The sequence below is a fragment of the Bos indicus genome, chromosome 9 (genome assembly GCF_029378745.1).
Source record: "Bos indicus isolate NIAB-ARS_2022 breed Sahiwal x Tharparkar chromosome 9, NIAB-ARS_B.indTharparkar_mat_pri_1.0, whole genome shotgun sequence".
In the NCBI taxonomy this organism is placed as follows: Eukaryota; Metazoa; Chordata; class Mammalia; order Artiodactyla; family Bovidae; genus Bos; species Bos indicus.
In genome coordinates, this window is record NC_091768.1 from 23,124,984 (window position 1) to 23,149,668 (window position 24,685).

The following is a 24,685-nucleotide window of genomic DNA, read 5'->3' on the forward strand; positions in this document are numbered from 1 at the left end:
AAGGAATCTCCAAACTGTTTTCCGTAGTGACTGTGCCAGTTTACATTTCCATCAATAGTGTAATTTCCCTTTTCTCCACTCTCTCCAGCATTTAATTGTAGACTTTTTGATGATGCCAGTTCTGACCAGTGTGAGGTAATAACTCATTGTTGTCTTGATTTGCATTTCCCTAATAAGTAGAGAAGTCAATCATCTTTTCATGTGCTTATTGGCTATCTGTATGTCTTCTTTGGGGAAATGTCTATTTAGATCTTCTGCTCATTTTCTTGATTGGGTTTTGTTGTTGTTATGAGTTGTATGAACTGTTCATTTATTTTGGAAACTAAGCCCATGTCAGTATGTGAGGACTTCCTGAATTGCATCCCTACAACTTCTTGGCCTGGACCCTCAGATGGGAGTCTGGCTGCCCTCTAACACCTCTCTTCCTGAGGTGGTACCAAGACATTCCCTCTCTTAGGGCTCAAAAGATAAGCCCTGGTCTAGCCTCCCACTTTGCACAGAATATCTTTATTTTCTTCTTAGAATATCTTTATTTTCATTTTTTGGTATGACACCCATTATTTTAAAACTTTTTTATCTTCAGATAATTTGAGAGTTAGAGAAAAGATGCTAATATCAGGGGGAAGCTAGTTAGGGGCATATGGGATCACTCTACAGCATTCAACTTTGGGACATATCATCAAAGAAAGTTGAGACTGAACGAACTGTATGCCAACAGACCCAGTTAAAATAATTACCTTCTTTTAGCTTTTCCACATATTCAGTCGTTAGTTACTTTTCCACAAATGCTTCTCTCTGTTCAACCTACTATTAAAGCATGTGAGTTTGCCATTTCTTTGATCTTCATTCCTTATGACGGCTCTTATGCCATGTAAAATGTATATAAATTTGTATACTTTTCCCCTGATAATCTGTCTTTGTTATTGTTGTTCAGTCGCTCAGTCGTGTCTGCCTCTTTGCGATCCCATGGACAGTAACATGCCAGGCTTCCCTGTCCTTCACCATCTCCCAGACCTTGCTCAAACTCATGTCCATCGAGTCAGTGATGCCATCCAGCCATCTCGTCCTCTGTCATCTCCTTCTCCTCCTGCCTTCTATTTTTCCCAGCATCAGGGTCTTTTCTAATGAGTCAGCTCTTCACATCAAGTAGCCAAAGTACTGGAGCTTCAGCTTCAGCATCAGTCTTTTCAACGAATATTCAGGACTGATTTCCTCTAGGATTGACTGGTTTGGTCTCCTTGCAATCCAAGGGACTCTCAAGAGTCTTCTCCAACACTACAGGTTAAAAGCATAAATTCTTCAGCGCTCAGCCTTCTTTATGGTACAACTCTCATATCCAGTAGAGTTGTACAGTAGAGTTGGACAGTACAGATATGAGTTGTATCCAGTACAACTCATATCAAGTAGATATGACTACTTGAAAAACCATAGCTTTGACTAGATGGACTTTTGTTGGCAAAGTCATGTCTCTGCTTTTTAACATGCTGTCTAGGTTTGTCATAGTTTTTCTTTCAAGGAGCAAGCGTCTTTTAATTTCATGGCTGCAGTTACCATCCACATTTAATTCTCAAAGACAGCCAAAAAAACCCAAGAGGGTAGAAGTAAAAATCTACCTCCCCTTCAGCTACTTTTTAACATCCTTCTTTATGTCATTTTCCCTTTTCTTGGTTATTTTCCTATCTTTCTTCAAACCTCTTATTAAATTTTCATTACAGTACTTTCACTTGGGCACTTTTTAATTAATTTTTCATTTCTGAAGTAATGTTATCTTTTTCTTTCATTTCTTTCCCGAGTTCAATGAACTCCTTCTTTATTTATCCAGGGTTTTGTCCATTTTGCATTTGATTTAGAGTGGCTTTTCATATTCACAAATGCTTGTTTGAGAATTCTTAATTCTGTTTGGAGTGTGAACTTACACTTTTGTTTTGCTTTATGAGGATAATTTTCCTGAGATGATACTTAGGATTTTTTCATTGTCTGATTTTATAAAATTCCTTCTACTGACTTTCCTTTTGTTCATTTTTATGATACTGGAAAATTTTATAAGGTTCCCATCTTAAAAGATGCCCTTTCCTGTCAGTCCAGGAAAGGCCCAGAGCTTTAGTGGGGTTTTCTGTCAGTGTTTCAGTGGTAGGAAAGAGGTGTGATTCTCTTTTTACAAAGTACTTTTGTTTTTGCTTTTTCTCCTCCAGAAGCTATACTTTTATTTATTTATTTATTTATTTTTAGAAGCTATACTTTTAGAACACTGCTCCATTAAGTGATGTCTCTTTTAAATCATGCCTGCCCCCTTTATATTGTGTCTGCCTCTAAATGGTGCACCTGTATTGCATCTGGCCCTTTAAATCCCTTCGCTAAATTCCATACTCTGATCTGTTTGTACATTTCTTGTACATTTTTCTAGTATTATAAAATTTAGGCTGGATTTAATCTTTATAGTGGCCATTCTAAAAAGCTCTTAGGTACCTTTGCTAGTCTTCCCTATCTCCTCTGCAGTATTTTTAAGTCTGCTTTGCTTCATCAAAAGCTTTGTGGCAGAGTGGAGATGGGGCAGAAGTATAAGAAACTAAGTACTGGAACCTGTTGATTTTTTTTTTTTTTTTTTCCTATTTACTCACAGTCACTTTGCAGTTCTAGCATTCTCTGTCTCCAGAATAATGCTAATGTTAATGCTAAAGGTGTGGTTCTGTGTAGAATTTTCATGGTTCGAAGTTGTTTCCTATTGTTTTCACTTTGGGAGGCTGATTACTACGTGGCTGTCACTGTTTTCTACGATATGGAAATGTACAGGGAGCATTTTTAGACTCCGGATGATCAGAGAATGGAGAAAGAGAGGGAGACAAGATTAAAAAGAAAGACCAGTAGAAAAGCAGGGCTCTAGCTTACTGTTGCCAGGACTATAGCAACAGGAGAGAAGGAAACCTTTAAGTTTTGTATCCAGGGTCAAACTCAGGCTGGGGCTTCTCTGGCAGGTTCTCAATACCCGACAGTGCACAATTTTGAGGTGTTTTTTTTTTTTTTTTTTTTGGTAGGGTAGGGAAAGACACAAACAAAATAATTTACAAAACTGATAAAAAGCATCATCTTCACAGTGAGACTCTCCAAGCCTTCTACATGATGAGATGAAATTTAAAAACTCTTAAATACCAGGGCAAGATTAGTTTAAACAAATTTTTTAAAGCACCTAAATATGACTGCAAATTGTGTTTCAGATACTATCACTGGGTTATAAAAGAAATAATAAAGTTAAGAAAAAATGGAAAATCCAGCGAATGGTTGAGCTAGTTCTACTGTAATTAAACACAATTTCCTTTCCATTTCACCCAAGTCTAAAAGTAAAAACAAAGCCACAATCCATTTGCCTCTAGAAACCACTGTGTAATTTGTGACCTGAACTGCTGACAACATTTAGTAGAAAACTAAAAAAGTGGGGATATTTAATTCTATTATGACCTAAGGTACTTCATTTCCTCACCATGCCGCTCACCCACGAAAAGGAAAATTGGACTCCAGAAATAGAGTAGTGGTAAAATGTGATACCAATTACATTAATTATAAAATGGCCACACCTTGCTTTCATTATTTACAAAGAGCTTTCACACAGGAAGGGTAATTGCTATTCTCCTACCACGGATGTAAAACACCAAGGTTATATCACAGAGAGCCAAAGATGACATTGAAAGTCCTTGTCTTGAATTCTTCAAATATGTGGCAGTGATGGATAAAATATAAGAGAAAGTTCCAAATCATAGCTACACTCAACAAGCTAAGCATCTTCTTGGACCAGAAGCACAAAGTGGGGAGTCAGGGCCAAAGCGAGGGGCCTTCTGTCTTGAGGCAGAAGTCAAGGCCAGGCTCCAGGGTGGAGTAATGTTCACCAAAGGAGACCCAAGAAAGCTGCTGCTGTCACCTGCTGGTGGTTACGATTCACACGGACTCTGCCTCTGCAGCAATGGCGAGAGGCCAGGCTGCCTACTGGGTCAGCGGGTGGATGTGCACCCAGGATCAGCAGAGAGCTCTACCATTCTGGACTCAGTGCTGGATGAGGTGGGCCAAAGTAGTGGGTTACAGTCCATGGGGTCACAAAAGAGTTGGATACAACGCAGCAACTAAACAACAACAAGGATATAAGGTACAGCATGGTTACTATAGCTAACAACTGTATTGTATATTTGAGACTTGCTCAGAGAGTAGGCCTTAAAAGTCTTTGTCTCAAGAAAAAAAAATTTGTTAACCATGTATGGTGATGGATGCTAACTAGACTTACTATGGTGATCATTTTGCAGTATATATAAATATTGAATCACTATATTGTATATCTGAAACATAATGTTATATTCGGTTATACCTCAGTTTTAAAAACCTTGATACCCTGGAAATAAAAAAAAATATTAACTGAACTAAAACTCTAGTTGGGAAAGACACCAGAATGAATAAACTGGACAACCTAGTAGCAAGGAATTTATCCTGAATGCACACATAAGAAATAACATTTAAGAGATAAGCAGAATAGACTGAAAGACTCTGCTGCTGCTGCTAAGTTGCTTCAGTCGTGTCCGACTCTGTGCGACCCCATAGACAGCAGCCCACCAGGCTCCCCTGTCCCTGGGATTCTCCAGGCAAGAACACTGGAGTGGGTTGCCATTTCCTTCTCCAATGCATGAAAGTGAAAAGTGAAAGTGAAGTCGCTCAGTCGTGTCTGACTCTTAGCGACCCCATGGACTGCAGCCCACCAGGCTCCTCCATCCATGGGATTTTCCAGGGAAGAGTACTGGAGTGGGGTGCCATTGCCTTCTCCGCTGAAAGACTCTAATATATGTCTAACAAGATGTCAATAGAAGGAAATAGGCTGGGGGAGGGAGATCATAGAGATTTTATATAATGGCTAGTGATTTTCCAGAACTAAAGACAGGAGTCCTCACTTGGAGTAGTCTCAGAATACTGAGTAGAATACATTCTTAAAAATGCACACCAAGACACCACTCTAAAGTTACAGTACATCAAGCATAACGATAGAATCTTACAGACCAGTAGGAGAAAACAGATGGACCCCATCCGCAGAGCAACAGACAATAATGTTACAAAGGCTGTCTTATCAACAGAAAGAGATGGCAGAAGGCAATGTGTGATAGACCTTCAAACTGAAAAGGTATACAGAATTCTGTACCATCATTCAAGAAGAGAATGAAAACATTTCAGAGAGAAGGTCTGTTAAAGGAATACCAAAGGATATGGAATATCAGGGAAAGAAAAAACAAAAAGTATGTTACTAAGGTGTATATATGCAATGAATATTAAAATAATTAAAATTGACAACTTATTTGTTTTTAAGTGCAACAGTAGATAATAACAATGGGGCAGATGTGGGGTAAGGGGAAGAAATGTGCTAAATGAGTAGTTAGAATACGATAAGGTGCTTGCCTGTTTGAAAAAGGTAAAGATACTGAAGAGTTTTGCTTTTACTCTACAACACTTCATATGTTTAAAAATTCTAAGAGCAACCACTACAAGAGGAAACCTGCAAGCTATTGCTTCCAGGCCAGCAAAGGAAATGTTTTAGAAACTGATGAGAAAACTCTCAAGACAACAAAGAACAAGAAACAAAAAAAAAGAAACGATCAAGCGTGACAACCATAAAACACACACTCCACACTTCCTCCACAAAGATGGTAGATGTGCATCCAACTGTATTATTAATCACAGTAATGCAAGTTGGTTTAACTACTTTATTTAAAATAAAATACCGAGAACCATGTCTTCTGTTTGCAATACTCTGATTTCTGCTAAGATTATCAGTACACTTGGGGGACTCTGAAGTGTTGAAAAGCAGCTGATGGTTCAGATGGACAATCTCTGAAATGTTTATGACAACCGGTTTGCAAATGGTTGTCAAATTGAAGGTAATGAGAAGGAGATAATAAGGCCAATAGGGGCAGCATCAGAAATATTGGGACTATCGACAAATGTTGTTGCTTATAAAGAATTTCATTCAGCTCTAAAGAGACAAGAAAAGGCACCAGCATTTAAACACTACTTGGCTAATTCTTTAATTTACTTTGTGTTCTCTTATTACAGCTTCTGACAAAACACCAGCCATCTTCTTTTATGTTACACGTTAATCAAACTGCCTTAAATTATCACAGACTGACTGTTGATGCTCACTGCGTGAAGCCCAGGCTGACACTACAGAAAGACTCTCTCTGCTGTCCCAGCGTCATTACTTCTCTGGGACTGTCATTCTCAACTTGTCACTAGAAGGAAGCAACGTGCTGATCTCTAAGAGGGATGCCAGTCTCGGGCTGGATACTAGCCTGTGTTCTTTAGAGCAACTTCATCCACAAGCTCTCTCAGTTCTGTGAATCCTTCAACTCCTGACACTTAGAATCAGTGGATTTTTGAGCTGATGGGATGAGAAACCTGGAATCTCAGAGGGAAGTGACTTGTTGCCTTCTGCACCGGTTGCAGGTACAGCACACAAGAAGAGAACTTAGACCCATCTTCCACCTCTGTATCAGAAATTATCCTCATTACATCATAGGTAAGGTCATCAAGAGCGAGAACCAGAAGAATCCTAAAGTCACTTCATTGTTTTTCCTCACAGTTCCTCCGGCCTGGTCCCATACACCTCCTGTTGTTCTAAATTTTCTCTCTACTGAGCAACCAGCGGTTACTAGGTAGGTTCTCAACAGAGGCTCAGAAGACTTTCCCTTCGGATTCATGGTTTCCTTAAAGGCTGGCATCCCTCCCACACTTCTGTTTTCTCCTAAAGCCTAAAAAGCTCCTTCAAACAACACAGTGGCTTCCTCCACGGAAGAAACAAGTATATTCACTTCACTCTCGATATCACTCTGCTTCTAAAACCTGACACACACCTTTAGCCTCCTCTTCAGGAAGTAAGACCAGGAAGTCATCTTTGCTTGGTGGCAAAGAACTAAGACCCTTTGTTTATAGCTCTGGGCAAGGGGAGAAGCTCACATTTCAGAAAATTTTCTTGGAGTAACCATACTTACAAGTAAAATAATGCAAAGACGAAACCACTGGAAAATTCCTAAGCCACAGACATTTCAGTGTGGACCAGGATCCAGAGTCAGAAACAGAAGCTGAAACCAAAAGGAGGAGTAGCCTGAAGGAGGGTAAAGAGGAGAGAAGCAGAGAAATCAAAGGCTGTGCAGAGAATATCCCAGGCTTCTCTCTCTTTCTCTTCTCTGATACTCAGTCTACCAGACGGTGTTTTGCATTTGCCCACCTTCAGATGAAGGGGTAAGCCAGGGTGTCTCAGGCAGTAAGAGCTGGGGGCCAGACAGCACCCTAACCCTGTTGTTTACCTTTCTTTGTAGTTGGTAGGAAGGTCCTGTGACAAGAGACCCCATTCTCTTGGAGAGGAGGAAAAAAAAAAAAAAAAAAACAACTACATTATGTGGTTTTCTTTGTGCTTTCCTTCAGTTAAACATTTCCAATATGTTCAAAAGAAATAAGAACCTAGTCCCTTTCAGTTCAGTTCAGTTGAGTTGCTCAGTCATGTCCGACTCTTTGCTACCCCATGAATCGCAGCACGCCAGGCCTCCTTGTCCATCACCAATTCCCAGAGTTCACTCAAACTCATGTCCATCGAGTCAGTGATGCCATCCAACCATCTCAAGTTCTGTCGTCCCCTTCTCCTGACTTCAGTCTTCTCAGCACCAGGATCTTTGACAATGAGTCAGTTCTTCACATCAGATAGCCAAAGGATTGGAGCTTCAGCTTCAACATCAATCCTTCAGGATTGATTTCCTTTACGATTGACTGGTTTGATCTCCTTGTAGTCCAAGGACTCTCAAGAGCCTTCTCCAACACCATAATTCAAAAGCATCAATTCTTCGGCGCTCAGCTTTCTTCACAGTCCAACTCTCATATCCATACATGACCACTGGAAAAACCATAGCCTTGACTAGATGGACCTTTTTTGGCAAAGTAATGTCTCTGCTTTTGAATATGCTATCTAGGTTGGTCATAACTTTTCTTCCAAGGAATAAGTGTCCTTTAATTTCATGGCTGCAGTCACCATCCGCAGTGATTTTGGAGCCCAGAAAAATAAAGTCTGACACCGTTTTCACTGTTTCCCCAACTATTTGCCATGAAGTGATGGGACCAGATGCCATGATCTTCGTTTTCTGAATGTTGAGCTTTAAGCCAACTTTTTCACTCTCCTCTTTCACCTTCATCAAGAAGCTTTTTAGTTCCTCTTCACTTTCTGCCATAAGGGTGGTATCATCTGCATATCTGAGGTTATTGATATTTCTCCAGGCAATCTCGATTCCAGCTTGTGCTTCATACAGCCCAGCGTTTCTCATGATGTACTCCACATATAAGTTAAATAAGCAGGGTGACAATATACAGCCTTGACGTACTCCTTTTCCTATTTGGAACTAGTCCCTTAAAGGAACAACATATGTATATATATAACTTATATATATAACAATGAGTTATATTGTTCCGTCTAGGTGAATACATTAGGAACAGCAGGAAACAGACAAAATGACTCTATGTGCATCTACTTTCAATGCAACTTAGTCTTTTAACCCAACACCCTCACAGTACAAAGAACCAAAACCCAGAAACCAGGTTACCTGGCTAGGTCAGGGTCACAAAACCCAGGTGGTGGCAGATCTCAGACTAGACCCTGAGTGTCCAACATCAGGGTCCTAGGAAGTCAGCGTTGCCATGAGCAGGAGAGGCTATCAGGGTTACATGGCCCAGACCGAGGGAAGATTCTAGGTTCACAAACGGCAGAGGAGAAGGACAACTCACAGAGATAACTGACACTTGGATTCTACCAAGCATCTCAGTGCAGAAGGGAACTATCATGGCAGAAGAAAAAGATAGAAAAACAGAAAACTACAAATTGTATGACTATGATTCAGTTTACTTCATTCGTTAGGGGCTGTGTTATGTGAAGATTAAAAAGAAACAGTGAAGGAAAGCGTAAAATAAGCTATTTGAGCTAGGTGTTCATCAAAAAGAAAGGTTTTCATCCTGTACATTTCTCACTTCAGTGGGAATATATTCCATTATACTTAAGTGTTTCTCATCTTGGTTCTTGAAAGCCTTTTTCAGAGACATTTTGGATGTTTGTTACAATGCAGATGCCGGGATCTCCTTCAAGTTACTGAACCAGAATCTCTGAGGCTCTCACTAAGAAATCTGAATTGTGAGCAAGCTTCCTATGGACGCTGACATTTTAGAACTAGTTCACTTCAGTACAGTTCAGTCACTCAGTCATGTCTGACTCTTTGCGACCCCATGGACTGCAGCATGCCAGGCTTCCTTGTCCATCACCAACTCGTGGAGTCTACTCAAACACATGGCCATTGAGTCGGTGATGCCATCCAACCATCTCATCCTCTTTCGTTCCCTTCTCCTCCCACCTTCAATCTTTCCCAGCATCAGGGTCTTTTAAATTAGTCAGTTCTTTACATCAGGTGGCCAAAGTATTGGAGATTTAGCATCAGTCCTTCTAATGAATATTCAGGGTTGATTTCCTTTAGTATGGACTGGTTGGATCTCCTTGATGTCCAAGGGACTCTCAAGAGTCTTCTCCAAGACCACAGGTCAAAAGCATCAGTTCTTTGGCACTCAGCTTTCTTTATAGTCAAACTCTCACATCCATACGTGACTATTGGAAAAACCATGGCTTTGACTAGATGGACCTTTGTTGGCAAAGTAATGTCTCTGCTTTTTAATATGCTGTCTAGGTTGATAATAGCTTTTCTTCCAAGGAGCTAGCATCCTTTAATTTAATGGCTGCAGTCACCATCCAGTGATTTTGGAGCCCCAAAAAATAGTCTGTCACTGTTTCCATTGTTTCCCCATGTATTTGCCATGAAGTGATGGGACCAGATGCCCGATGTTAGTTTTCTGAATGTTGAGTTTTAAGCCAGGTTTTTCACTCTCCTCTTTCACTTTCATCAAGAGGCTCTTTACTACTTCTTTGCTTTCTGCCATAAGGGTGGTGTCATCTGCATATCTGAGGTTATTGATATTTCTCCTGGCAATCTTGATTCTAGCATGTGCTTCATCCAGTACAGCATTTCTCATGATGTACTCTGCATATAAGTTAAATAAACAGGGTGACAATATGCAGCCTTGAAGTACCCCTTTCCCGATTTGGAACCAGTCTGTTTTTCCATGTCCAGTTCTAACTGTTCCTTCTTGACCTGCATACAGATTTCTCAGGAGGCAGGTCAGGTGGTCTGGTATTCCCATCTCTTTCAGAATTTTCCAGTTTGTTAAGATCCACAGAGTCAAAGGCTTTGATGTAGTCAATAAAGCAGAAGTAGATGTTTCTCTGGAACTCTCTTGCTTTTTCAATGATCCAATGGATGTTGGCAATTTGATCTCTGGTTCCTTTACCTTTTCTAAATCCAGCTTGAACATCTGGAAGTTCACAGTTCACAAATTGTTGAAGCCTGGCTTGGAGAATTTTGAGCATTACTTTGCTAGCATTTGAAATGAGTGCAATTGTGTGGTAGTCTGAGCATTCTTTGGCATTGCCTTTCTTTGGGATTGGAATGAAAACTGACCTTTTCCAGTCCTGTGGCCACTGCTGAGTTTTCCAAATTTGCTGGCATATTGAGTGCAGCACTTTCACAGCATCACCTTTTAGGATTTGAAATAGCTCAACTGGAGTTCCATCACCTCCACTAGCTTTGTTCATAGTGATGCTTCCTAAGGCTCACTTGACTTCACATTCCAGAATGTCTGACTCTAGGTGAGTGATCACACCATCATGAAGATTTTTTCTGTTTATAGTTCTTCTGTGTATTCTTGCCACCTATTCTTAATATCTTCTGCTTCTGTTAGGTCCATACCATTTCTGTCCTTTATTGAGCCCATCTTTGCATGAAATGTTCCCTTGGTATCTCTAATTTTCTTGAAGAGATCTCTAGTCTTTCCCATTCTATTGTTTTCCTCTATTTCTTTGCATTGATCTCTTAGGCTTTCTTATCTCTCCTTGCTATTTTTTGGAACTATGCATTCAAATGGGTATATCTTTCCTTTTCTCCTTTGCATTTAGCTTCTCTTCTTTTCTCAGCTATTTGTAAGGCCTCCTCAGACAACCATTTTGCCTTTTTTGCATTTCTTTTTCTTGGGGATGGTCTTGATCACCACCTCCTGTACAATGTCATGAACCTCCATTCATAGTTCTTCAGGCACTCTATCAGATGTAGTCTCTTAAATCTATTTCTCACTTCCACTGTATAATCGTAAGGGATTTGATTTAGGTCATCCCTGAATGGTCTGGTGGTTTTCCCTACTTTTTTCAATTTAAGTCTGAATTTGGCAATAAGGAGTTCATGATCTGAGCCACAATCAGTTCCCAGTCTTGTTTTTGCTGACTGTATAGAGCTTCCCCATCTTTAGCTGCAAAGAATATAATCATTCTGATTTTGGTATTGACCATCTGGTGATGTTCATGTGTAGAGTCTTGTCTTGTTGGAAAAGGGTGTTTGCTATGACCAGTGTGTTCCCTTGGCAAAACTCTGTTAGCCTTTGCCCTGCTTCATTCTGTACTCCAAGGCCAAATTTGCCTGTTACTCCAGGTATTTCTTGACTTCCTACTTTTACATTCCAGTCCCCTGTAATGAAAAGGACATCTTTTTGGGGTGTTAGTTCTAGAAGGTCATGTAGGTCTTCATAGAGGCATTCGACTTCAGCTTCTTCAGCTGGAAGCAGCTTCTTTAGAACCAAAACCATTCATAATCCCTTCATCGGAGAATTAGTTGAACTCCATCTGCCCTCCAGGCCTCCCCACGCCCACTTCAGAGAGACTCAGCCCAAGACAGTGAGTGCCCTCCAATCAGAGGCTCCCAAGCCCTGCCAGGTCTTATCCCCCAGCCAGGCCCTGAAGGACTGAACTGGTTTAATTTGAAGATTTCTATATTTTTATGCTAAAACTGCAAACAAGTATTGCTCTGCTAATGAAAAACATATCAAATTTTTCTATCATCAGGATGTATTTTTCCCTTCAAAGTCACAGGGGAGGTGGGTAGTTACTGCAAACAAGAGACAGAGTGACTGACTTTCTGGGTTACACTTCTGTCAATAATGCCCAAGTCAGGGTACCCGGCCCCACCAGGCTCCCCTACCAAGTGGCAGCTTCTTGGAGTACAGGTCACGAGGTTAGACTATGGGAGGCCCAGACACTATCCCACTTTGCCTACAAATCCAACTCTTTCGAAGGGACAGAAATTTCTGAGGAGCAGGGTGTGTGGCAGGAGATACCGGTGCAGGCAGCAGCTGCCTGAAAGACTCATCATAGCAGCTGGAAGACCCGTGGGCTGGCTGACCCCAAGGGAAGCCTCCAGGCTCCTGCTGGGCCCCTCCATGTTTTCTCTAGAATGTGGCCAAACAGCCAGTATGAGAGGAGATGGAGGAAGCAGCATTCAAATTAAAGAACTGTATCAATCTAAGGATTCCTGCTTATTTCCCCAAACCACAGCAGGCCCTGAGGGGCAGAAAGGAAGGATAAGGCAACATCCTTTCTGCATCCAAATTGCTGAGGCACTTCTCAGAAGACCGTTTTAAGGAGACAGATTGAAAATAGCCAGAGCAGTAATCACTACCTTTGAGCCTGGATTCTTTAAATATAACAAGTGACACTCAACTCGGGATTATCTCTGCCCACTGAGGAGAAAAATGTCAGCAGGAAAGAAAGATGGTCACACCTCGGGACCTGAGGGTGCCAAGCTGAACCCTCTCGAATCTCTGGGACGTGCACGAGGATCCCCAGAGGAACTTTCATCCAGCAAGTGGCTGCCGTCTTGATGAGGGTCTGCCTGCCTCCTGACTCCATCTGCAGCAACCTCTGGATATCTGGAGTGGCTTCCAGCCTCCCTCCCCTCCATTCCTACCTAATGACAGGACCGTTGTTTATAAAGCCCCCGAAAGTCCTTGACAGTCACCAGGAAGGCTGTCTTCATGCCAGTGATGACAGAGGAAAAAGCAGAATACTGCCAGTAACAGAGTCCCAGCATCTCCAGTGAGGCCAACTTTATGCTAAAATATATTTTCTCTGTGTATATAAAGATATATATATATAGAGAGAGAGACATTAACAAGAATTACCTTGTCAGTACTGCTGATGCCCGGTGATTTTAATTCCATTTACATTTTTTGGCATTTTCCAATTTCTTTTTTAATCATCAAGGTGATTATCTTTTTTATAATCATTTAATAAAACATTACCTTAAAGGATATTAATAGCTATAATTTACCTAGATGTGAACATGGCATATGACAGACAAGGCCATTTATGTCGTGCAGTGTCTAAAGCAGACAAGAAGAAAGCAGTATAGAGTCAGAAACTTCTCTTTCTCTTCTTGGTAGCCCCTTTGTTGCAACTCATCTGTAAAGTTCAAGGGCCTCTGCCTACCCATTTGTTGGAGTCCTTGGAGACTGCATATATCTAAAAAAAGTTCCTAAGTTTAAATCACAACTTCAAACTTCCATACTAAACCAAATTTTTATGTGTTATTTTGTTTTCCTCCTCTGTTCTGATATAGATATTAAAACAGGTACTGAAAAAGTAGCCAGATGGTAATGTAAAATTATTAATTTCTGAACAGTTGAGAAGTTGAATAAAGTCAACCCTTGAAGAATATGGGGGTTAATTTGTGTATAACTTACAGCTGGCCCTCTGTATCCACAGTTCCTCTTCCCATCAGTGCATTTGACCAACCTCAGATTGCATAGTGCTGTGGTATTTACCACTGAAATATACTATGTATAAGAGAAATTGTGTGGATCAATCCCACATTTTTCAAGGGTCAACTGTATATGGTTTTTATATTATGGAAAGGGTGACATTTAAGTATCATTGGGTTTCTTAAAGTTAAAACCAAACTACATACAAGTAATATAATGAACTAAGAATTTCCTGCTCTGGAATAGTTTATGAGACCCTTGGTTAAGGTGCTTCATTAGCTTCACCTTTCCCCAATTGAGAGTGTATGATTTCAAACCCATCAAGAGCTGAGGAAACACCCTTGACCAAGCCTATCAAGTGGTAACAGACACACTCTATTAAAAGCTATTTTGTTTCTTCTCTTCTACATAATTTCATTGTCTTATGCAACCACATAGTATATACATAAAACTATAGTTTCATGAAGTTCAACGTATTTGCCAGGATCCATACAGCTCAGAATACTCCCATAGCTGAAGGCTGTGGTTCTCTAAAGGATGATATTAATAAAAGATACTGTTGCTGCCATATGGTAAAAATAAGATGTAGAAGACCCCAGACCATTAAAGGGGACCATTTGCTACTTTCTCTGATGTAACTGCCATGGGATGGAATACATAATAGCTTCAGAACCAGAAAACCTAGGTGTGAAACACAGCCCTGCATTTACATGCTGTCATGATCTTGCCTATCCTGCTTACCTTCTGCCTCCTTGATATCGGAGTTGTTTTGAGGATTTTAAAAAGGATAATGTTTGTGAAAATACTTGAAATTATTGTAGAATACAGCAATTTATCTGAGGAAGAAAAAGAAGCCTCAATTCTGGAGAGCTAAACCCTTCAAAACCTCATTCACACAGATTAGATGGTCTGGAGCAGTGGGTAGAGCTGGAGTTAGAGGTCAGGTGCTAGAGTGAAGAGAAGGGGTTTCTCCAACTTGGCACTCAAGGCCATGGAACAGTCCTGCCATCTCAGTTGGGTATAAGCTTTCAACAGACTCCCCTTGGGAATTCTCAGTGTGAGTCAACCCATCAGTTAGGAGAGAGACAGTTTAGCCAGATGTGTGCACTCAGTCTCTCAGTCATGTCTGACTCTTTGTGACCCCATGGACTGTAGCCTGCCAGGCTCCTCCCTCCATGGGACTTTTCAGGCAAGAATACTGGAGTGGGTTGCCATTTCCTCTTCCAAGGGATCTTCCCAACCCAAGGACTGAACCCATATCTCCTGCATTGGCAGGCAGGTTCTTTTACCACTGAATTACTTGGGAAGCTTCAGCTAGATGGCTCCCTCTATTACGGGAAGTCTTTGCCACATTACTGTCAATACCCAGCAATGCTGACTAGAGTGGGCAGCAGGTTGCAGACCCACAAAGCAATGCTCAGCCAGGGGCCTGCAGGGGGTCTGAACTGGTCCTGTGTGCCCTGTCAGGTGCTGAAGGAACATCTTATTTCTGTCTTTCTGAGCAAGGTGGCCCTGACCAGGAGGAGAGCCACCTAGTCAACTAAAGGGAGAGACATTCACCTTATTACAATCCATTGCTAAATCTGCAGCACTACTTCTTTCAGAGATAAACAAGTCTCTGAAGCACATGTGAGTGCTGTGTGCGTCATGGTCATCCAAATCTTTCAAGATTGGGCAGGACACTGTTTCCTCATTTGTGTTTTGAGAGCATTAATCCTATGAAATGCTCTGGACAGTCTTCCTGGTATCACATTTCAAAAATATTTTCTACATTCTTCAGCTAGAAGGGTCATATTGCCCCTTATACACATGAAAAGGCCCTGAAAAACCTTGAAGTTAAGAAAAACAAAATCTAATTTTATTTAACCAAACTTCTTTTAACAGGCAACATTATCTGGCAGTTAAGAATGGGAGGTATGGGTGTCTACAGCCAGGCTTTGAACCATATGTTCTTCCACTCACCAGCTGTATAAGCATGGGAAAGTTAATCTCTCTGGCTCAGTTTTCGTGCCTGTAAAATGGGAATAATAATACATCTTCCTCATGGTGTTTTTCATGAAAATGAAATGAGCTAAAAAGTACAGATCGCTGAGAACAGGGTCTAGAATACAGAAAGCACTGAATAAATATTAGCTATCTGATGATTAACTATCTGTTTTCTAAGACACTTACTTATATCCTAAGCAACTTGTGTCCCATGGGATAGGGAAACAGACTAGGTAAAATCACTTGTAGCACAAAAAGTCTAGCAGAGGAATCAGAGTTTCAGTCTCCAATGTCGACTTCCCCTTCCTGTTTTTTATTTATAAAAATAAGGTCTTTGGACTAGTTGATCCTTCCAGCTACAATAGCCCAAGATTCTAAAAAAGAGGCACAGAACCATTAAACCCAACGTCCCCTTCTCAGTCCTGGATCCAACCTGGGTACCTTCCAGAGACCTCGTTCAAATTTTAAGTTGCCATGGCAAGACTTCAGGTTAAGGAACCAGTTGCAGCTCTGCAAGATGAATGTGGAAACTGCATTCTGTCACCTCCCCGCAGAGCTCCGAAACACTCAGCAGGGAATCAAACTGACAGCAGTTACAGTGGCAGCAGCTGCCACCTACCTGCTCCACAGTCGCTTCAGCCCCCTCAGCCTCAGTTTCTGCACCAAAGTATCACTCCAATTTTTCCCCTCTTGTGGTCTCCAGGGCCCAGGAGGTGCCTGGACCTGTCCACTGGTCACCTACTCTGCTTATCTCAGATACTGCGTGCTCCTCCCAAGGGCCGAACTCTTCTTCGCATCTTCCTCATTTGTACAGAGCTCTAGGCTGTAATTTCAGATACTCATCTGTGCTCAATCTTGTTGACCTATCTCAAATTTGGACCTTATCTCTGGAGTCCACCCTGTCCCAGCAGGGGAAAAGCTGCTGCTTCTGCCCCGAGGGTGTCCTGTCCACACCTCTGCTTTCTCCTAGTTTAGTCTTTTGGAATTTTCTAGAATGTCAGATGGCTACACCACTGTGAATTTTACTTGTGAATCCATCTATCCATCTCTAGCAAGCCAACCAATATTTATTGAATGATTCCTACATGCAAGCAAACTTCTAAGTTCTGTTGATGCAATGATGAGCCGAAACATTCTCCCTGTTCCCATCGACACATATTTTAGTAGAGGAAAACACTCAAACTCATGTCCATTGAGGCAGTGATGCCATCCATCTTACCCTCCGTCATCTCATTCTCCTCCCACCTTCAATCTTTCCCAGCATCAGGGTCTTTTCCAGTGAGTCAGTTCTTCACATCAGCTGGCCAAAGGATTGGAGTTTAGGCTTCACCATCAGTCTTTCCAATGAATATCCAATGATTTCCTTTAGGGTTGACTGGTTGGATTTCCTTGCAGTCCAAGGGACTCTCAAGAGTCTTCTCCAACACCACAGTTCAAAAGCATAAATTCTTCTGTGCTCAGCTTTCCTTATGGTCCAACTCTCACATCCATACATGACTACTGGAAAAGCATAGCATTGACTAGATGAACCTTTGTCAACAAAGTAATGTCTCTGCTTTTTAATATGCTGTCTAGGTGGATCATAGCTTTTCTTCCAAGGAGCTAACATCTTTTGATTTCATGGCTGCAGTCACCATCTGCAGTGATTTTGGAGCCCCCCAAAATAAAGTCAGCCACTGTTTCCACATCTATTTGCCTCATCTATCTGAAGTGGTGGGACCAGATGTCACGTTCTTTGTTTTCTGAATGTTGAATTTTAAGCCAACTTTTTCCACTCTCCTCTTTCACTTTCATCAAGAGGCTCTTTAGTTCTATTTCACTTTCTGCCATAAGAGTGGTGTCACCTGCAAATCTGAGGTTATTGATATTTCTCCCAGCAATCTCAATTCCAGCTTGTGCTTCATCCAGCCCAGCATTTTGCATGATGTACACTGCATATAAGTTAAATAAGTAGGGTGACAAAATGCAGTCTTGACTTATTCCTTTCCCGATTTTAAACCAGTCTGTTGTTTGTTCCATGTCCAGTTCTACTTGCATATACAGTTCTACTTGCATATGCAGTTCACCTGCATATAGATTTCTCAGGAGGCAGGTCAGGTGGTCTGATATTCCCATCTCTTGAAAAATTTTCCACAGTGTCTTGTGATCCATACAGTCAAAGGCTTTAGCATAGTCAATAAAGCAGAAGTAGATGTCTTTCTGGAACTCTCTTGCTTTTTCAATGATCCAATGGATGTTGGCAATTTGATCTCTGGTTCCTCTGCCTTTTCTAAATCCAGTTTGAACTTCTGGAAGTTCGCGGTTCACGTACTGTTGAAGCCTTGCTTGGAGAACTCTGAGCATTACTTTGCTAGCATGTGAGATGAGTGCAACTGTATGGAAGTTTGAGCATTCTTTGGCATTGCCTTTCTTTGGGACTGAAATGAAAACTGACCTTTTCCAGTCCTGTGGCCACTGCTGAGTTTTCCAAATTTGCTGGCATATTGAGTGCAGCACTTTCACAGCATCATCTTTTAGGATTTGAAATAGCTCAACTGGAATTTCATCACCTCCACCAGCTTTGCACGTAGTGATATTTCCTAAGACTCACTGGACTTCGCATTCCAGAATGTGTGGCTCTAGGTGAGTGATCACACCATTGTGGTTATATGGGTCACGAAGATCTATTTTGTATAGTTCTTCTGTGTATTCTTGCCATGTTTTCTTAATATCTTCTGCTTCTGTTAGGTCCATACCATTTCTATCCTTTATTGTGCCCATCTTTGCATGAAATGTTCCCTTGGTATCTCTAATTTTCTTGGCGAGAGCTCTAGTCTTTCCCATTCTTTTGTTTTCTTCTGTTTCTTTGCATTGATCTCTGAGGAAGGCTTTCTTATCTCTCCTTGCTATCTTTTGGAACTCTGCATTCAAATGGGTATATCTTTCCTTTTCTCCTTTGCATTTAGCTTCTCTTCTTTTCTCAGCTATTTGTAAGGCCTCATCAGTCAGACAACCATTTTGCCTTTTTGCATTTCTTTTTCTTGGGGATGGTCTTGATCACTGCTTCCTGTACAATGCCATGAACCTCTGTCCACAGTTCTTCAAGCACTCTATCAGATCTAATCTCTTGAATCTATTTGTCATTTCTATTGTATAATCGTAAGGGATTTGATTTAGGTCATACCTGAATGATCTGGTGGTTTTCCTTACTTTCTTCAATTTAAGTCAATATTTGACTTAAATTGACTTATTCTTTCAATTTAAATTGACTTTCTTCAATTTAAGTCAATATTTGACTTAAACTGACTTGTTGCCAATATTTGGCAACAAGGAGTTCATGATCTGAACCACACATGATCTGAGTCCGCTCCTGGTCTTGTTTTTGCTGACTATATAGAGTTTCTCCATCTCTGGCTGCAAAGAATGTAATCAATCTGATTTCGGTGTTGACCATCTGGTGATGTCCATGTGTAGAGTCTTCTCTTGTGTTGTTGGAAGAGGGTGTTTGCTATGACCAGTGCATTCTCTTGGCAAAACTCTGTTAACCTTGCCCTGCTTTGTTTTGTACTCCAAGGCCAAAGTTGCCTGTTACTCCAAGTAGCTCTTGACTTCCCACTTTTGCATTCCAGTCCCCTATAATGAAAAGGACATCTTTTTTGGGTGTTAGTTCTAGAAGGTCTTGTAGGTCTTCATAGAACTGTTCAACTTCAGCTTCTTCAATATTACTGGTCGGGGCATAGACTTGGATTATTGTGATATTGAATGGTTTGCCTTGGAAACGAACAGAGATCATTCTGTCGTGTTTGAGACTGCACTCAACGACTGCATTTTGGACTCTTTCATTGACCATGATAGCTACTCCATTTCTTCTAAGGGGTTCTTGCCCACAGTAGTAGACATAATGGTCATCTGAGTTAAATTCACCCATTCCAATCCATTTTAGTTCACTGATTCCTAAAATGTCTATGTTCACTCTTGCCATCTCCTGTTTGACCACTTCCAATGTGCCTTGATTCATGGACCTAATATTCCAGGTTCCTAAGCCATATTGCTCTTTACAGCATCGGACTTTACTTCCATCACCAGTCACATCCACAACTGGTTGCTGTTTCTGCTTTGGCTCTGTCTCTTCATTCTGTCTGGAGTTATTTCTCCACTGAATTCTAGTAGCATATTGGGTACCTACTGACCTGGGGAGGTCATCTTTCAGTGTTTTATCTTTTTGCCTTTTCTTACTGTTCACGGGGTTCTCAAGGCAAGAATACCGAAGTGGTTTGCCATTCCCTTCTCCAATGGACCACGTTTTGTGAGAACTTTCCATCATGAACCGTCCATCTTGGGTGGCCCTACACAGCATGGCTTATAGTTTTACTGAGTTAGACAAGGCTGCAGTCCATGTGATCAGTTGGATAGTTTTCTGTGATTGTGGTTTTCATTCTGTCTGCCCTCTGACAGAGAAGGAAAAGAGGCTTATGGAAGCTTCCTGATGGGAGAGACTGACAGATGAAGTGAGATCTGAAAAACAAGAGGACCCAGCCTTGCAAAGGTCTTGTCCAGAGTGTTCTCCTGCAAGCACAGAGAACAGCCAGTGCACACTCAGAGGCCAGGACCAGATCAGGAAAGGGAGGAGGAAATAAGGCAGTGCAGCTGGAACAGAGCGAGAGGGAGTGAGTAGATGAGACTGGGGACAGATGTTGCCGGCCCATGGAGGTCTAGATTAAGGAGCCTGAATTTTGTTCTCATTGTGATAGGAATCAACTGTAAGCAGGTAGTGACATGGTAAATCCATCCTTCTTCTTGGGGCATGTGTTCCCAAACAATACAACTATAGTATGTGCTTAGCAATACATCAGTGATTCTCAACCAAATTCTACATTCTGTTTGCTCATCATCATACCAGGGATATTAAGATACTGGAGCAGGGCTGAAGTGAAAATTATAACAAAACTACCCAATGATATCCCTGTTAGGCTGGGAATTACACTGCAATTTAAGAACTTAAGAAGTTAGAATTTCAGATACATTATTAGCTCTAACTAATAAGTCAGTCCTTCTGGGATTTGCTAGTGATAAGAGCTCAGGCAGCAGTGCAGTCTGAATGAATAACATTTTTACAGAAAAAGCAGGATTGCTCACAGTAACTTACTCGGCCTAGAAAGTTAGAGAACTGAAAATGTAACGATAGTATCTTTAACAAGTGTCATCCTACTACTTTATAGCTCTTGCCAATACAGGCCTTTAAAAAAAAAAGTATACTAAAGTGAGTTTCCAATTGAAAAGATCAGTGCAGGCAACATTAACAGCCCCATTCCTTGCCATTGTAATAAATGATGAGGTAGGTGTTTCAAAGATGAAAAAGCAGAGCATCCCTTTCTAATCTTGACAGACATCCTACCCTCTTCACTGATCCTGTATCTTGGAGTGAAGACCTGCATGGGGAAGTTGATTCCTGCAGTGTTCCTGGTGAGTCTTTCCAGGGGTAGCAGCAGGGACAACATCTCTTTAGCAGACACTGTTCACAAACCTGTGCCTAGCTTATCTATACCACTGAAACTGGGAAAGCATGTGTGCTCCTGACAATCATATTTGGCAAATGGACTGAAATCAGTCACTAACAAGGGGGCAGTCAGTAATTAACATCCTGACGGCGAGAGCTCCTGTGATGAGAGGTGCCAGGAGCAAATGCTGATGGTACCTAGGGTGGGCCAGGCTTTTGTGCCTGTGTGTGTATGTGTGCTCAAGGTGAGATCCTCGAAGGGAGCTGGGTTTCCTCCATCTCCTGTAGAAGATATACAATTGGGCCTCCTCTCAAATCCCCCATGCCTGGCTTAGATTACTCTTTTACCTTTAATCTCTTTAAGACTTGTGTGGAGGATACTTTGTAATAAAACGACTCTCAATTTATATCACCCATGGATGACTGTTCTATCTCCCCAGTAGGCTATAAAATCCTTCAAGTCCGAGTCATCTCTTTTGCTCCCCACTCACCTGTCATATAAAAACAACCAACAGTGTAGGAGGGAGTGAAATAAAACATAATTGTCTTCAGCCTCGCTCCCCAAAGATAACCACTATTAAGTTCCTTGCATCTCCCATAAAAGTTTGCGGGCAAACTTCTATGTTATTCAGTGTTCAATCCAAGGAGCAAAACTTAGAAGAAATATGGATTGATACATAGAATTTCAAATCAGTTCCGGTTCAGGGCAGTATGTGTGCACGTGTGCTAAGTTGCTTCAGTCTTGTCTGACTCTGTGACCCCATGGACTGTAGCCCACCAGGCTCCTCTGTCCATGGGATTCTCTATGCAAGAATATTGGTGTGGGTTGCCATTTTCTTCTCCAGGGGATCTTCCCAACCCAGGGATTGGACCCACATCTCTTAAGTCTCCTGCATTGGCAGGCGGATTCTTTACCACTAGCACCACCTGGGAAACCCCACAGGGAAGTAGACAAATAAATAATTATAAATTAGTACTAATTAATTATAAATTAGTACATCAGTACATAAAAGGGGTGTACATAAATTATACATAAATTAGTACATAATTAGGTCTTCCCTGGTGGCTCAGTCGGTAAAGAATCTGCATGCAATGCAGGAAACCCCAGTTTGATCCCTGGGTCAGGAAGATCCCCTGGAGAAGGGAACGGCAACCCACTCCAGTATTCTTGCCTAGAGATTCCCATGGACAGAGGAGCCTGGCAGGCTACAGTCCATGGGGTCACAAAGAGTCAAACACGACCGAGTGACTAACACTTCAAGGGGTATAGTGGACATTCCAAGGTAGATGAGACCACTCGGTTATCACAGCACAAGACTGGCAAGTCCAGCTCTGTCTCTAACATGCTGGCTGTTCTCTGGCCAACTGACTCCATCTCTCTGTATCTCAGTTTCCTCTCCTACAAAATCAGAATCTGTTCTCTATAGTCCTTGAATCCAAGAACTTGGAAGTAACAGTTGAGTAATGATAAATACAAACAGGTATGCCACAGCCAAAGTCTGAAATGTGTTATCAGGAAGACAATCACAAAGACAATCAATGTAACAGAATTCCAGGAGAATACAGTTGCAAATTATTATGGAACAGTTATTACTATTTTTAACTAAATTCCTGAGCTGTAATTCACAGGAAAACGCACATCTTGTTTTAACACAGAGATGCACCAAACAATATCCTCTGATTCGGAAGTTATCTTAGGCCATCAGCAACTCTTCACAAGTAGAAACAACCACTCAGATTCACTCATTTCTCAGCAATGCATGTGGCCTGCTCACCAGCAGTAGAGGGCTTGGGAATATTTTTCCATTGCTGAGAGTTAGACATAAGCTCAATAACATTTGGTAGCTACAGGGTCACACCTGAAGTGACTAGTCAACATCTGAATTCTCATATGCCACCTTGGTGACAACTAGCTGACTACCAGGGAGGGGGTCTTCCTAGTGGTCAGTCTACATGTGATGTTGTTTGACCACATCCAATACCAGGAGCACAGATAAATCTCAGAGGAGGGAAGGACTGGGACAGAGGAAAAGAGAGTGGGTAGAACATGATCACTGTTAATCCTCCATTCAGCAATGTGACTGCAAGCTAAAAGCAGATGACACTAATGATGGCTGAAAATCCTTATTCTAGGGCAAAGCTGGGAAAAGGGAAGTAGCATTCACAAGTGTCTTTGCTGAATGTTCTTGCCTTTTCTCTTGGAGGCAGGAAAGACGGAGATAAAGAGAACCAATCCTGGGGTTAGGGAGATATGGGTTTGGCCACTACTTGACAATTACCTTATCAGTTTTGAGGTTCCATTTGTCCATTTACTTAGAATGAGTCAGAGAAGGCAATACTTGCATTATGTTTATGATCATGTGAAAATGTACCTTTCCATGGGCTGTTCTTATGAAAGTCAGGATCCTTAACACACAATGACAAGTCAAACTGAGAAATGACACCCTCAAGGAACCAGTCCTTACCTGGAAAGAATTCATACAGCGGAGGGATGGAGGCAGTGTGGCATTACTCTTCGACAGTATCAACAGCAGCTCCAGGCAGGTTGTAGAGGGCAGGGTGAGGGAGTGTACGCTGAGGTCATTTTCCCACAAGCTGGAGAGCCTGAAACACACAGATTTGTGCAACTTCGTCATTCCATTCAGCCAGAAGTATTTCAAAAATCTGATATAAGGAGAAAACTTTCTGCTGTGGGAGAGAAAGAGCAATGTACAAGAAACAGAAATAAAACGGTTATACTAAAAATTCAGAGAACATCAACAAGGCATTCTTCTAGTGCTTCTGATATAAAACAAATGAATAAGGCAATTTTTTTCAGGTCAACATCTCATACTCAAAGGTGAAGAGTCATATGAAATGCAGTCTTATTTGTGAGGGATCTATGCAGGGGGTGCTAATATAACACACTGAATGCTTCCTTTGTTCTATGTGCTGTCTCACATGCAGTATCTTGTTCAACCCCCAGATGCTATGACGTGGAACAATTGTTATCCCATCCTCCAGATGTAGAAATTGTTTCTGACCTGGATATGCCTTATGAAATATCTAGTTCTGCTTTTTTCAAATACTTAAAACGTGACAGAATCCTTTTATTAAAAAAGCTTGTAAAAGCCCTGTTCGTAATGCAAACAAGAGCAAAGCTGCTCTGTTGGAAGGGGAAAGGTCGGCAGGAGGCCTCACTTCATCTGCCACAGAGGCCCATGGAGCAGCTTTGCTACTCCCTGTGGAACCTACTCGAAATTCCTCTCACAGCAACATGAGGGAGCTGAGGGCTAGAAAAGCAAAGAGACTTGTCTGAAATGAGGCAGATGTTTAGAAAATACTATGGCTGGCTCTGGATCCTGGTTTCCTAACTTCAGAATCAGAAGGTGTTCTCTATAGTCCTTGAATCCGGGACCCCCATCTAGTGCTTAAGCAAAGGGAAAATCAGGAAAGCATTAGGAGAAAACAACACAGTAACAAGAGTGCGAGTCTCACTCTTATCAACTCTTCTATTTACTCAAGTATTTCCTGCCTGAGCCCCTAACCAAAGTGTCTCTT

General features: G+C 41.4%; 1 protein-coding gene across 8 annotated transcripts in view; it reads right to left on the minus strand.

Annotated features, from left to right (window-relative positions):
- Positions 1-24,685, minus strand: part of UBE3D (ubiquitin protein ligase E3D) — a 188,048-nt gene that overhangs the window by 67,326 nt on the left and 96,037 nt on the right. For all 8 annotated transcript variants that reach the window (XR_011568393.1, XR_011568392.1, XM_070795782.1 and 5 more), the window contains one exon: positions 23,611-23,749. Coding sequence is in view for 6 of the 8 variants with exons in the window: in XM_070795782.1 (XP_070651883.1) it covers positions 23,611-23,749 (139 nt within the window). In the remaining 2 variants the exon portion in view is untranslated. The remainder of the gene's footprint in view (positions 1-23,610; positions 23,750-24,685) is intronic.